The sequence below is a fragment of the Panonychus citri genome, unplaced genomic scaffold (genome assembly GCF_014898815.1).
Source record: "Panonychus citri isolate SS breed McGregor unplaced genomic scaffold, ASM1489881v1 Contig00141, whole genome shotgun sequence".
In the NCBI taxonomy this organism is placed as follows: domain Eukaryota; kingdom Metazoa; phylum Arthropoda; class Arachnida; order Trombidiformes; family Tetranychidae; genus Panonychus; species Panonychus citri.
The window spans coordinates 407,273-423,185 of record NW_026515546.1 but is presented as its reverse complement, the minus strand read 5'-3'; the positions used below and the strand labels follow the sequence as shown (position 1 = coordinate 423,185).

At 28.7% G+C, this 15,913-nt stretch overlaps 1 protein-coding gene and 1 long non-coding RNA gene across 7 annotated transcripts in view; one reads left to right on the top strand and one right to left on the bottom strand.

Moving 5' to 3' along the window:
- LOC128395434 (potassium/sodium hyperpolarization-activated cyclic nucleotide-gated channel 2-like) overlaps positions 1 to 15,472 on the top strand; it is a 31,709-nt gene extending 16,237 nt beyond the window's left edge. Inside the window, exons 3-10 of one of the 2 annotated variants that reach the window (XM_053355861.1) lie at positions 4,892 to 5,055; positions 5,162 to 5,430; positions 11,483 to 11,566; positions 12,995 to 13,144; positions 13,950 to 14,168; positions 14,250 to 14,396; positions 14,481 to 14,724; positions 14,823 to 15,472. In XM_053355861.1, the coding sequence (XP_053211836.1) occupies positions 4,892 to 5,055; positions 5,162 to 5,430; positions 11,483 to 11,566; positions 12,995 to 13,144; positions 13,950 to 14,168; positions 14,250 to 14,396; positions 14,481 to 14,724; positions 14,823 to 15,364 (1,819 nt within the window). In that variant the 3' untranslated portion in view covers positions 15,365 to 15,472. The remainder of the gene's footprint in view (positions 1 to 4,891; positions 5,056 to 5,161; positions 5,431 to 11,482; positions 11,567 to 12,994; positions 13,145 to 13,949; positions 14,169 to 14,249; positions 14,397 to 14,480; positions 14,725 to 14,822) is intronic. The other variant, XM_053355862.1, reaches the window with a different exon arrangement.
- On the bottom strand, positions 9,773 to 12,894 carry LOC128395444 (uncharacterized). 5 transcript variants are annotated; one of them, XR_008326660.1, is made up of 5 exons: positions 12,642 to 12,892; positions 12,148 to 12,520; positions 11,225 to 11,587; positions 10,933 to 10,991; positions 9,773 to 10,849 (listed from the first exon to the last, which is right to left on the bottom strand). It is a non-coding gene; the product is annotated as an uncharacterized LOC128395444 (long non-coding RNA). The 5 variants fall into 5 exon arrangements; XR_008326658.1 differs by having other exon boundaries at positions 10,933 to 11,587; positions 12,642 to 12,894; XR_008326661.1 differs by having other exon boundaries at positions 9,773 to 10,830; positions 10,933 to 11,587; positions 12,642 to 12,894.
- Positions 15,473 to 15,913: the final 441 nt, after the last annotated feature.

Genomic DNA, 15,913 nt, shown 5'->3' with positions numbered 1-15,913 from the left:
TTCTACTGTCTCATCATGATTATTATTACCTTTTTCTCACTCTTGGTTACTTTTTTTCCTCTTTCATCTACAACCATTAACTTCCCAGTAATTAAAAGTTATAATACCAGTTCAGGATCCTGAATCCATCCAGAGTAAAAAAAAATGTTCCACAGGATAAAAAAAGACTCCATGATCGTAACTTTAATAATAATGATGATCTTATGATGGTGATGATTATAATGATTATGTTACCGATGTTTCTGGTGTATGGAAAAAAAAAGTGGAAAAATGTTGAAAATCCTTCGTTTCTTCAATCATTCATCCTCCTCATCTTCTTTCATTCCTGTTGATGTTTGAATTGTGTAATAATGATTATGGTGGTAAAGAAAATGGCTAACCAACGGTTCACATTAACATGGAAGTAAGATTGTCATGGAAATGTTATATTAACTCAAGTTTACCTTATATTTTACATCAACAACCAGAAAGGAACCTAGAAAAAAATGGCTTATACTTTTACTCCACTTTCAGTCTGTGTGAAATGTTGAAGTTTAAAGGTAAACCGAGAAGGAATAAATTGTCAACTCAAGGTAATAACATCATTTCCATGGGAATATTTTTGCTGACCACCAAGTCACCTGACCGAAATCACTCTGGGTTTTTTCCCTTCCAATTCATCTTTCCAGTTTCTGTTACTCGAGTTAACTGACCAAACAAATGACCAGGAGATATTGATGAAATGGTTGAAATATGATTCATATTTTATGGTGGAAATGATTTTCAATCAAATCTTCAAATTATCATGAGAAAAAAAAGAGAATCAGACAGAAACATTGATCCATATAATATGACAAATTTTCCGTCTATGATTCTGACCCAATTGATTGTAAATTATCATCCATACAAATATAATTGTGCACAGATAACTGATCATCATTATCTCATGACCATCATCATCATCATCATCATCATGGTTACACTGATCAATTGAACAAATGATGGAAAAATAATCAAAGCGTAAAAATGTATTATCATTGTGAAAATAATGATAATTCATAAATATTATTATCATTATGATAATATTTATCTTTTGTCTTACTCAATTTTGTCCTTGTGTAAACTGTGATTACAATCATTCCCCAGGTATTGACCATGAGACGATAATGAAAAGTTTTCTATTCCAAAATGATGATCATGATAATTGACCTAGAAAAAAAAAATTAATTTACTTTGGTTATAATTAGAAAATTGAATTGAGCGATATTTCTTAATGGTCAAGCCGATCGGTCAAGAAGGAGGTTGATTCAATTTGATAACATCTATTGTTACATCATCAAAATAATATACTTGTGGTCATCCAAGTCCATTGATTTATCATTATCACTTATTGAGTTCTTATCATCATCATCGTCAACCATTAATGATTAAAATTGTTTCACCATTTATTCAGCCCCGAAATACAATCATATTGATTGTGTTTAACTTTCCAACAATTTATCTAATCATTTTTTGTTTATTTCTAAAACAATTGACCAATCAATTGATTTCTCTAATCAAATTAACTCCTTTTCCAATGATAAAACAACACCAAAGTCAATGAGATACAACAATTAACTTAAAGGCTTCAGTTAACATTTACCTTTTAACATGATCATAAATGATGTGATTTACTCATCATTATAATTATGTATACACACAGACACAGAGTTTCATTAATTTAGTTAATTATTAGCCTGGAAAAAAAAGTAATTATCTTTTTTTTCAACTATTCTGTTTAAGGTCAAATTAATATCCAAATGTAATGTGAAACAATTACAATTAAATGTTATTCATCATCCTCATATTCACCGCCACCCACTCACTCACTTATACTCCCCTGAAAATTGATATTCATGACAAAATGAATATTTTGATTGTTCGTAATCATAATTTAATCATAGATTTGATTGCGACTCATTTTGAACACAATCAAATCCAATGAAAAGCAAAGTTACCAAGGTGATTCAAGTTATTATCGATAAAATTGATTAATAGATTTACTTTAATATTGTATCACATATTAATTAAAGTTGAACAATTAATTAGAAAGTCAAGTTGAATATAAAGCAACTTGATTAATTAAATTAAATTTTACTCAACAATCTAATTGCAACTGATTCTCAATAGTCAACTAATCAATTTGTTTAACTATATTAATAAATCTGTGTCATTATGATTTATTAACTATAGTAAATATTAATAATACTCATTATTATTAATGAAAGTGTAAAAACATTCAAGTTAAACTGGAGAGTTGATAATTAATCAATTCGAATACAGATATTGAAAAGTTAATTGTTTCAATCGATTCTGATATTAACTGTTAAGTTAATCAACTGTCATGAAAGAGTCAAAAATTATATTAAGATCGCTATTGATGATGAATAAACTGTCAACGATATCTCAACACCCCGGTGGGAGCGAGAGTGTGATGAAAGGGATTGGGAGTGAGAAGAAAGATGATGAAAAGAGAAGGTACTTACCTGAGATTCTCTCTCTCTCTCTCTCTGTCTCTCTCGCACTCAACGTTCTCTATATTTTTTTCATCATTTTCTTAGTTAGAAGATGATGAAAAAAAGGAAACTCAGAAAATCAATCAACTATTTTCAGGTAATTGCGTCTAAAGAGAAACTATTTAAAGCTTAACCTTCGGTTACTTGATGATTATTCCGATGATAAAACGAGTGAATCGTGATAATGTACAGAGAAAGAGATCCAATCGATGGAAGACAGAATTCATCAGAATAACAATAAGCTAATGATTCTGATAATTCTGATAAGAATCACAAGGAATCATGAAGAAAAGTAAAAAGTTTCTTTATATTTATCCAATTTTTTCTTCTTCAATCCCCTCAGAACTTTTTTCTTCTTAGTGAATTTATTATCTTTGTAACTTTACGACTGTAATTGTGTTTAGAACAATTTAATTTCAATTCTAATTGTGACAGAAAAGAAAAATTTTCATCAAAAATCAACATGAATTGATTTCGCTCTCAATGAAATTCATGGTGGGAGGATGAACAGGTATGGGTGGAGTTGGATAATAATTGAATTGATCAATAGATTAACGGTTTAACTTTTCAATTGAAACGATTACTATTCATTGATTATGATTAACTTTGATTTGGTTGTTGAAATTTGAAGCAGACAAAATTGTTAATATCAATTGAAAAATATCACTGACAATTGATTTAAATAATAAATCAATTAAATGTAAATTTTATTAACCGAGTAAATTGTTGTCAAAAGAAAACCATTTCAAAGTCTTAATCATGACGTTTCAATGATTAATCAATTCAATGAAATAGTGAAATTCAATCTAAATATCAAATTTTAATCTACTATTAGCTAATCAATGGTAAATGTGATAATTATTGCATCAGTTAAACTGATCAATTAACTGATTAGTTATCATGTTCTCATAACTATTTAATCAGTATGTTAATATTTCTGAGCATTTTATATTCAGAAATTTGACAAAGTAAATGTTGATAGTCAGAACATTTTCCTCTTGCTTTATCCAGAATTCTGAATCAATTCATATCATTGAATCACCATGAACACAACTAATATTTTAGATTGACATTATCATAAATATTCAAATGTAATTATTTTTTTTTCTTGCTCCAATTCGCCCTCAGGGGATTTTCATGTTACCATGCTATTCATTTTGTTTGAGAAGGAAGAGAAAAAAGGAAATCCAAATACATGTATAAACAGTTATTTCCAATGATTCAGAATTGATCATGATAGTGATCAGATGAATTCAATATTAATTATTTGATGTTCTCTGTTGAATTCTGGTTATCATGAAACGCAGAGTTTGAAAAAAAAAGTTTCAATAAAATTGAGAATGAAAAAGAAAAGTTTTTTCATTGAGAATTCAAATACATTCACCTGATACATGAAGAGAATCATGAAAATTTCATGATAAACTATCGTCCTGAATGAAAAAGTTACATTGATAATCAAAAGGTAATCATTAAAATTGAAACATTTTCATGATGTTTTATTAATCAGGTGTAAAAAAAAAGGTAAACAATTTATTTCAATTAGTTGATTGATAAAGTAACACAAATATTATTAATATAATTTCATGATAACCACACCCCATGATTCAGATTAAAGATTCAATTGAAACAGTTTCATAATCATAATTAAATGTGATAATAATTATGATAAAATCCATTGAATGAAATATGAACTCAGTATATTACATATGTACTTTTATCTGATATGATATTTCATGGGAAGAGGGTGAAAGTGTTACATCATCTTCTTAATCAAAGAATGATGATAATAATCACCTTAATATAAGAGAGAAGGTAAAGAAAAATATTCCATTAGTGTCAATCATGAATTGTTATTGAAAACAATCATGAAAAACATGATGGAAAATGATAATCATCTTCAGGTGAACATCATGAACTCTAACCCTGAAGATCAAGCCTAATCTTCATAGGATCATCTTTATCCTCATTCCCTTTTCATCAAGTTAATCAATAAGCCTTTTTTTAGATCAGGTTAATTGTTATTTTTAATTGTTTCCAATTCCGATTTATTATCTCATTGGAAACTTGAAGCTTTCCACTTATTCATTTCTCACTAATCCTGATCTAAGAACCAATAATATTTATGAATTAATTGAGGAAAATGTTTCGCCAAAATTAATTACTGTTTTAAACATTAGTAGATTAATTGTCGAGTTTTAATCGACAATTAACTAACAAACAATCAGAAACAAAGTGTAACATGTAATTATTATTGATCCAAATAAGTGTAATAACTTATGCAAATAATATTGTTAATCAAGTTTTATTTTGTCATCAAGTTTATTAACTAATTGTTTTCCTTAATTATTCATCAACAGGTTCTATTGGGATCTTTGTATGTTACTCTTATTAGTCGCTAATCTAATTGTCCTTCCAGTTGCAATATCTTTTTTTAATGATGATTTATCAACCCGTTGGATAGCATTTAATTGTCTATCAGATACAATCTTTATCCTGGACATTGTTGTTAATTTTAGAACAGGTAAGTTTACCTACAGAAAAGATTATCTTATTTGTTTTGATAATTCGATAAAAAATATTATTTATTTATTTATCTCTCTCTCTCTCTCTTTCTTCTTGAATTTTAGGCATCATGAATCCCGATTTACCTGAACAAGTGATATTAGATCCAAAGCAAATTGCTCGACAATATATTCGAAGTTGGTTTTTTCTCGATCTGATTAGTTCGATACCTTTAGATTATATCTTCCTTATATTTAATCAAGAATATAGTTTTCACCTTCTCCAAGCGGGAAGGGCACTTAGAATCTTTCGTTTCGCCAAAATGTTAAGCTTATTAAGGTTACTGCGACTGTCGAGATTGGTTCGATACGTTAGCCAGTGGGAGGAAGTATATGTAAGTATATGTCAATTTCCGTCGCCTATTAAACCCTCTCTTTCTCATTCTTTTAATTGTTACCTTCTAATTGTTTATCAGCTTCGTTGATTTATAATTATTATTATTATTATCGTTTTGATTTCTTCCACCCTACTCCCTCCCTCCCTCTCTCTTTCTCTCTCTCTCTCTATCATTCCCACCTCTTTATTTTATCAGTTTATCTATTGATTGCTAAGGTCCTACCATAGCTGAGATTACAAATTAGTTTTGATCGAATTTAATTTATGTTGATAATTTCCAAGAGATTTGGTTAACTTAAAGTTTGATTAGACATCCATTTGCATGGATTAACAAGTTGATTGTTGAGTGTTTATCAATTTTTATTCACTGGGAATTTATGTTTCGATAAATAAAAGATATTTTATTTTATTTTATGTTTAATAAGCTGTTAGTCTTTCAAGATCTTTGCTCTGAGTTCATGGTGTTGAAAGCTCTGAATGGATTCAGTGAGATTAATGATGATGGTGAAAAACAAGGGTCTCTCTCTCTCTCTCTCTCTCTCTCTCTCTCTCTCTCATGATGATTATGAGAAAAACATTTTGTAATAATTTGAAGGTGAAAAAGCAAATGATTCAATGTTATGTATTAATGAATTGCCTGGAAACAGTTTGAAATGAGAGCTGAACTTTTTTGAACTTTTTTCCTTTAGTTTCTAATATCATTATCTAACCCAACTCCCACATTCATTAACAGATTTACATGAAAAAAAACATAATTCATTATTCATGAGGATTCAGTTGTTAAGTTTATGAGTTTGAAGGGAGAGAAAACTATAGTTAAATTTGATTGCAATTAAATCACCTGGTGTGGTTTGTATTATATTAAAAATTAACTAAATGATTTACTAATGATTGAAGTTTATGACATGAGTATTGGTTTTTGAGTTTAATTGCTGGTAATCGATAAATTGATTGTTTATTGAATCAGTGAAAAGTTAAATCAATCAATTGAAAAGTTTTCCTTTTTGTTTTGTACTTGACAAGTTGAGACAATTTAATAACAATTGAAACTTTTAACTTGATTAAATCATATTCTGATCACGAATCAATCTAATTGAATACCAGTCAGAGCTAATTTGCTGATTGTAAATCAATCATATCGACAATTGAAAAATTGTGAATTTCGATCATGATCAATAAAGAAAAAACATAAAAAATAAAAACAAAGGTAAAGTTTCACATTTGAATTCTCGAACCATTTGATATTTTAATGATCAACAATTAACTTATTATTTTATCAAAGAAAACAAATTAAACAAAACCTTCCCTCCTACGATTGTAACAATTTATCATAATACGATAATAATAACTGTAAATAATGAATTGTTTTCGAAAAGAAAAACTTTCCCTTAGAACTTTTTTTCTCTCGATCGAAACAACCAACTCGATTCTTCCAGTTCCCAGCTTCAAGTTGTAATAAGTTTCGAGAATCATATTCATTTGCTCATCCACCTTATCATCCTCATCTCTCATCTTCTCCATCACCATCACCATCATCATCATTTCCAGAGTAAAATATTATTGTTAGAACTTGAAAAAGTCGAAAAGTGAAAAGTAAAAAGTTCGTAAATTAAGGGTAACAGATACTCAGAACTTTTTTTGTTTCCATGAAAAAAGAAAAACAAATTTCATTCCAACATTCACTTACTTTACCAAAACTCTATCCTGAAAGTTCAATATAATATACAGGTGAAAAAAGCTCATATATTACATGATATTTGAAGAAAAAGTTCTGATAAAAAACTCTATCAAAAAAAAAGTTATCTTTGAATTGGAACTTTTTTTCAATAAGAAACAACCTTTTACTTTAGATTAACCTTTCACCACCTTATCATCTGAATCTTTATCATGAACTTTGATCATTCATGGAAATCACATTTTACTTTTGTCATAAATTTATCGACAAAGAATAAGTTGATTTAATCAGAATTTTATTTATAAATATATTTTAATCTTAGAACTTTTTTCTTCCTTTCGAACAAGATAAAAAAAGGAAATTCGATTTTTAGATCATTTTAGATTTGATTATTCAGCGATTCTCTTGATTCATCTCATGATAATAATACAAAGTTAATAATCTATTGACTTTCATGTGACTTTTATTGAACTTTATTCAGATATTCAGATAATTAGCCGATTACTTAGCTTTTAATTAAGGTTTTCGCTTTCTCGTCAAGTTTGTATCATTATGTTTACGATATAATTGTTGATTCAGTTAATCATCAGGGGAATTGGAAACAAAGTGTCAACATCCAAGTCTAAGATTAACCTTTAAACTTTGATGGTGAGAAAAGATGATGGATCCATTTTGTTTCATTCGATATCAATTCAGTAATCGTGATCATGATCGGTGATTATTATCATGGTTTATCCTTCCAACCTTAACTATTTTTTTTCTTCTGGTCAATTGTTTCCCAATTCTCTGGATGATTACATGATAGGGAGAATCTCTCTCATGATGATAACTTTGAATTCATCAATCATGAGTAGAGAAAATGAGAATGACAGATAATAATAAACACGATAATTTAGAAATTGTAATGAGCATTCATTGGACTTGGAATTATTATTTTTAATATTATTAGTTAATTACTTTCAATTGATTAACTATCAACAAATGTAATCTCATGAAAATTTCAGATGAATCTGAAAGGTTATTCAGCTCATTTATCATGAGATAAAAATAACTATCAACAGATACACAGCATTTTTCATCCAGAAATTCAACTGAATCACTGAATCCATGTGAACGGAAAAAAAGATGAAATTTTCTGATGTTTTCATTTTCTGAGAAAAAAATTTCTCATGAATTTTCAGACAGACTTATTATAGTGATAATAGTTACCATGAAAACTGTTGTATATCATGTTGCTATATACTTTTTACTCAATTCCAATTCAGTTAATACACCTTGTTCAGAGTCATGATGATGATGATGATGGTGAAGGTAATAAAAAATATCCTGAAAGTAATGTCAATAATGATAATAAAAATATCATTTTTTGTTTGTTTGATAAATCTTAATGATAACATGATGAATACTCAGTGATTCATAATATCCTGAATTTTGTTGTTCTCATGAATGGTTATCATGAAAATATTACATGGATTTGCTTTCATTCCTGTTTTATATCACGATGATGATTCTGATGTCCATGGGAAGGGGGGAGAGGAAATGATGATGATGATGTTATAATCATAACTGTAATTTATGATTACCTGTAATCATCATGATGTTAGAGTAGATTTTCATTATCAGAATTTTTTTTTCTTCTCAAAATTGTCAAAAGTTATGAAATTTTCTGCTGTTATTTATTGATCTTTAAGATGTTATTCCGTGGGCAGAATGATGATAACTTGGTGATAATTATTATGAATTGTTGCTCAGTTTGAGATGAGCCATCTCGATTCTGGAACTTGAATTCTGAGTCTCTGAATGGAAATTTTTTCCATGTCGGAATTTTTTCTTATATAATTTCAATTGATCCAATCAAACATTTCATGGTGATGATACTTTTTACCATGAGTTTTGAGTCTAATTCGCATCAGGGGGAGTCTAACAATCAGCAGGTTAGTTGATGAAATTCATCATGGAAAAGGACTTGCTCATGATGATCGTTACTTGGGCCACTCACGATAATTTGATTCTCACAATTTGTCACGAATGGGAATGAACTTTTTTCTTGATAAAAATTTTCTCTCTTCTTTTTTTATTCCAATTCAATATTTCACCTCCATGAAATTTCATCAACTTTTCAGTCTTGTGCAAATGTGATCAATTCCATATTCTAAACGATAAAATGTCCATAGGTTATTCAAATTGTCTCAATTTCCTTATTAATTGTTACCTAATCATATTAACTGGACAGACTAAAGAGAAGAAGGAAAAAAAGAAATTGAATTGGAAAAAAATATTGTTCCTCTTTGGAATCAACTTTTCTCTGTCCATTTCCGTTTCCTCAGAACTTTCTATCTAATTCCAATCATTGTTGTTGTGATAAAAGGTCATTGGGCTATTAGAAAGATAATTAAATGAATTATAATTCATTGAAAGTATACTTTCAATGTGAATTCATGATGTAAACTTATTATCGTTGAATTGTCATTGAAATAACTTTACCTTTCTCATTAATGGTGATGATTTTTTGTTGATGAGAAAAAACCACCTTCAAATGATAACAATAATTGTTATGTGAACAATTTATATCATCGTTTCCATGATTTACTCAGAATCATCATCATCATTTAACCAGGACAACGACAGGGAACAAAAAAGTTATCCTTTATTTTGAAATGATTTATAAAATTGATGAAGTTGAATTGATTGTAATGATGATAACAAAACTTGTGATAACAATTTATCATGACACAGATTCACAAGAACATCATGAAAACTTGAAAATCACCTACAACAACAACAACACAATCATCATCATCATCGAGTGATAATAATGTCCAGGTAGTAAAATAGCCTGTGGGTGAAAAAAGTAATAGAAGAAAAAAAGAAAAAAAATTCGAAAATTTCAACTTCTAACTGAATAGTTTCTCCTTGATAGTTTATCATTTATTGTACCTTTTCGTATCTTCCTATTATTATTTTTTTGTCTTCATCATGTTCATCACCATGTTCATCATCATCATGACCATTATCATCATCATCATCATGTTCATTTTTCATTCTATTCACAATCTCAACTTAAAAGAGCAAAATTTCAAACATTTTGTCAAAAGAAAATGATAATTTCAGTTAATCCATTTGAAAGTTATTCTTGAGATTTACACTTGTAATCAGTTGATTGTTACGTTTACAGATTGTTGTTTAATTGTTGTAGTAATTGGTTGAGTTGGTTGAGTTGGTTGATTGTCTTATTGGTGACAATTAATTGATTGATTAACTTGGTTATGTTTTTAATTACTCACATAAACCACACCCTTAGTTTTTGCACACTTGCGATTCACCTGCTTGTTAATTGCTACTTAATTGTTACCTAATTGTCTTGATATTCTGATTGTTGTATACGAAAAACACTAAACTACTCTTTAATTAATCACAATTTAAATTTGCATGTTAATTCAAGTACCTTTGACTTTCATTAATCAACCTTTAATCTTAAATCACTTTTGATTAACATTGAAATTAATTATTATTCATTGGATTGTTTTTCCTAAACTTTAATTCATGTTTAAAGTTGACAATTTATTTTAATTTGATTTGTTTTTCCTGTTTGTTTGTAAATTAAATGTAACAATTACATTAATTTTTCTGTACCATAAATTTGCATTTAATTATCCACAATCAATTAATTTCCTCTTTTTAATTATCCTCCAATGCGTATTGTGATCCTTGTTAATTGTGTATCTGTTTCAATTTGTCATCTCTTAAATGTTGATTGTTATTATTATCTAATTGTTATTGTCAACAAAAAACATATTTAGTTGTTTAATCATCATTTATAATTACCTTGAAATCCTTAAATCAATTGAAATTTGTTAATTGTTTCAACAAATTGACCAATGACCCTAAAAGATAATAATAACATTGATTGTTAACTATATTCTGATTAATTGATTGTTCATGTTGATTAGTTAATTGATCATTAATATTTGTGTGTCCTACAAAATGGTAAATAGCTTTTTCTGTCCTAGTGATTAGTTAATTGTTAGAATGATGAAACGGCCAAATTGAACCCAATCGTTATCAAGGTTTTACAATACGCATATTAGATTAAAATGATAATAATAATAATAATTACATCTAAATCACAATTAGAAATTAATTGTGATGAAAAGAAAAACTTTTCCTAAATTATTTTCGATGAAAATTAAAACGAAAAATATTCCAATATTGTTTCAATCGAATTCAATTCTCAGAATTTTCTTTCTTTCTTTTCCTATTGCTTTTATCTTTTATCTCTTCTTGGATTTGATTTGGCCAATATCGTTAATCTGTTAATTGTTAATTGTCATCAATTGAATATTAATTATTAATCGTAATCAATTCCTGTGGTCAGATGCAAAGTTTGGCCTCAATGAGGGTCACCAGTGGTATTTTCGCTTATATTAATCGCCTATGTGGTGATTCCGACATTCACAAGGTACTCACACAATTAATTAATCTGTAATTAAAAGAAAAACAAAGAGCACAATTAATAAAATTAGCATGAAATTAACAGCTTATTAACAAACTGATAGCAATTTGCTTGTTACATCAACATTGTATTTGATTTTTGTGTTAATTGTTGCATGTTGATCATTTGATTTTGTTTGAAATTGTCTGTTGATTTATTAATAGTTATTAAGATTTGGTCTGTGAATCTGAATGAAAAACACCAATGTATGAGAGTGTTGAAGACAATTAATCACAATCACTAATTGTTGTTGGTATAAATTTACCTATCCTTGATTCCTTGATTACATTTGCTTCAACCAGTAATGATGATTAGTAATTATCAGTTTAATCTTAATTATCTGACATCATCTTTATCATGATTAACCTTTTTCATACAATAAATCATCAAACTCAAAGATCCAATAGCTTTTTATCAACCTGATCAACTGTTCAGTTGATTAGTTGATTAGTTAGATTTGCTTTTGTTTATAGCATAACAATTAACTTAACCAAATTATTAACAATTAATACCATCACCAAATAACCAAATTCTAAATGTATTCTTACCTTTACAAACTGTTCCAACTCTTGATTCTCTTTTTTTGTGATCAATCTTAATTCAAGTGATTCGTCACCAAAGAGGTAGACACAATACTCTCAATTTCATGGTAATATTGAATCTCAATCTCCTCCACCTACACTCCTTTCATCTTCGTCATCATCATGATATTAGTAAAGAAAATACCATAATCTGAGTGTATCTGGAATAGGAAAAAAAAACAGATAATCAGATTGTCAGAATTTCCAACTCAAGTACTGTTGACATATTATAATCTCTGGAAACGAATCACTTGAAATAATATCACCATCAAGTAGAATCATCATCAGGCTGCTTATGTTTAAACACATATTCCATCCATATATTTAATGACAATGTTTTCTATCCCCAAATATCCGTATGAATATTGATTGTCAAAGAAGAGAAATTAATAAATAAATAATTTCTAATTAAACATTAACCTTAACGAAAAGAGAAAACAAAAACAAAATCAAAATCTCACCTTTGAACATCCGAAAATCCAAAATCCAATCAACATCCAAATCTCTGGTCATTTACTTTTCATCTCTAACCCAAATAATCACTAACAATTAACTAACAATTAATAGAATCAATTAGAAAACAAGAGAATTGGAATAATAAAAAACAATTTTTTTTTCTTTTCTCTGGTTGCTAAGCAAAAACAGAGAAAAAAAGAGCGGGCTTTCCATCAGCTGTTTTCTTTTTTAATTTTCTCTTTTTGTCTCTTTTTGTCTCTTTTTTGTTTTTCTTTTTTGATTGTTGATCTGTTGGTTTTTTTTTGTCTTTCTATTAAAATGATTACTAATCATAATTATCGTTTATTCTTGGTGACAGTTCCTCAACATGGCAAGTGTCTTTATGAAGATATTCAATCTCATTTGTATGATGTTATTGATTGGCCATTGGAGTGGTTGTCTTCAATTTCTGGTCCCAATGCTTCAAGGTTTCCCATCTAATTCATGGGTGGCAATCAATGAATTAAAGGTAATTACAATTAAATCTCAATTCTTTTAGTAGTTGCCCTTAATCCTTTCCGTTTAGCCGACAAATTGTTACTCTATCAAATGTTGGATATTATTACAAAGATTGTTGCACTTTTTTTATTCGTAAGGCTTAACTGTAAATGTATTTTGGTTTTGTAGGTTTTATTAGTATCACTGATTATTGTGTGTCTAATTTGGTGATTTATTTTGATTACTTCAAATTGATATATTTATTTGGTTGGATTATTCAAAGCGTAACAAAAAGGTGAACTGAGAGAGAGAGAGAGAGTGAGAAAAATAAGTCAACAGTGATAAATATTAATATTACCCAACAATCAGTGTGTTGGTTTTGTATTGATTTTTATGCTATTACAATATTTACATGAAGAGAAATTGAAGAAAGAGAAGATTTTATCTTTCTTTTTCTTTCTTCATGGTAATTTTGGTGAAAATGAGAGTAAACTTGAAGATTTTGTCAGCATTTGAATATAAAAGATATGAAATGAAAAGAGATCATGATTATCCAATGAAGAGGTTACTTTAACGATCTCTTTAATCGTAATATTTATTGATATAAATGATGAATTCCAAGAGAGAGAGAGAGAGAGAGAGAGAGAGATAGTAATCAAATTGCTGAGAATTGAGTAGTAATGTAAATTTGAATAGAAAATGCGATTTAATGTAAATTCTCAATCTATTTACCATAATATTTCCTGTGGAAATGTTATCACAATTAAAATATTCTTCGAGTTTTCAAAATGATAGTAAACTAATTGATTCGTTTTTTATTTCATTCCCTTATTCAGGATGTTTGGTGGATGGAACAATATTCATGGTCACTTTTCAAAGCGATGTCTCATATGCTATGTATTGGTTATGGTCGTTTTCCACCGCAAAGTTTAACCGATATGTGGTTAACACTGTTAAGTATGATTAGTGGTGCTACTTGTTATGCTCTGTTCCTTGGACACACAACCAATTTAATACAATCATTAGATTCTTCGAGGCGACAATATCGTGAAAAGGTGAGTCTCGATTAGCGAAGATACGATCTGATTTTAATTGGAACATTTTCTTCTATCAATTTATCTTCCTTTTTGTTTCAGTTAAAACAAGTTGAAGAGTATATGGCCTATCGGAAACTTCCGCGTGACCTGAGAGCACGAATCTGTGACTATTTTGAGCATCGGTATCAGGGTAAATTTTTCGATGAAGATGCAATCTTAGATGAACTTTCAGAGAAACTGAGAGAGGTAAGAATATACAAAATAATAATACCAACAATCGTAATTGTTTCCATTTTCGGCATCATCATTTGTTCACTTTTCTATTCTTAGGATGTAATTAATTATAACTGCCGGTCATTAGTGGCCTCTGTACCATTTTTTGCCAAAGCTGATATTGATTTTGTGAACGCTGTTGTTACCAAATTGAAATATGAAGTCTTCCAGCCTGGAGATATAATAATTAAAGAGGGAACCATTGGGAATAAAATGTATTTCATTCAGGAAGGAATCGTTGATATTGTCATGTTCAACGGTGAAGTTGCTACCAGTCTATCTGATGGTTCATATTTTGGCGGTTAGTCGATTCTGAAAATTGATAAAATAACAAATCGAATGAGCAAATTGATCATTTTATTGATAATATTTTTCATCTTTTCTTTTCTTTTTAACCAGAGATCTGTTTGTTAACCAATGCCCGACGAACGGCTTCAGTTAGAGCGGAAACTTATTGCAATCTATTTTCATTATCGGTTGAACATTTTAACGCGGTTCTTGACCAATATCCCGTTATGAGACGAACAATGGAATCAATTGCTGCCGAAAGATTGAACAAAATTGGTAAAAATCCTTCATTGGTCAGTCAACGGGAAGATTTACAAACTGACCTAAAAGCGGTCAACGAATTGATCACCTTATCAACAATGTCAGCTCAAAGTCTTGATGAAGACTCAGATTCGGATAAAAATTTAATGTTAACAATTAAAAAAGCCTTACCTAGACCCAAATCTGAAACATGTTTCAAATTAGGACCAGTTTATAATAACAATACCACTGATCCATCAAACAACAACACCAACACACCAGCAACAACTTCAACACAAGAAAATAATAATACTTACAACACAAGCAATACTTATGATGGTAATAATAGTAACAATCGATCACCACCTCATGATCGACCACGAACTCATTCAACATTTGGTTTAAAACCATAGAAAATCAAGAGAAACAAAAATACAACAATTAACAAATCACTAAACGCTAATACATATAATCAACTTTTCTTAATTAAAACGATAATAAAAACAAACTTAAACATTAAATTGTTTCTTCACACTTGATCAATTCTTTGTAATCGATTGAGAAAGTTTAAATTACGATCAAACTTAGAGCTAAATTGTGAGACAATATATAATAACAATCAGTGGATTTTCAATTGATTAGAAATCATTAATTAACTAACAATGTTATTCGGAATCAAATCTTAATTATATTGATCAACCAAAAGAAACTCTTTGCCATTTTTTGGATAAAATCAGCCGAATACAGTCAATCAATGGTAATTTAGTTCGATTATCAATTAAAGATAAACCTCTAGCTTATATTAATATAATTTTTAGTTCTTGTTCAATTCTTGTTCCAGATTAATTGATTGAAACAATTAAAATTTCGAACTTTTTTTCTGAGGTAAAAATCAAGAAAGAAAATTAAATTAGCTTGCTAACTTTGATTTTCACAATTAGAATTGAAGAAAAGTGTCTGTT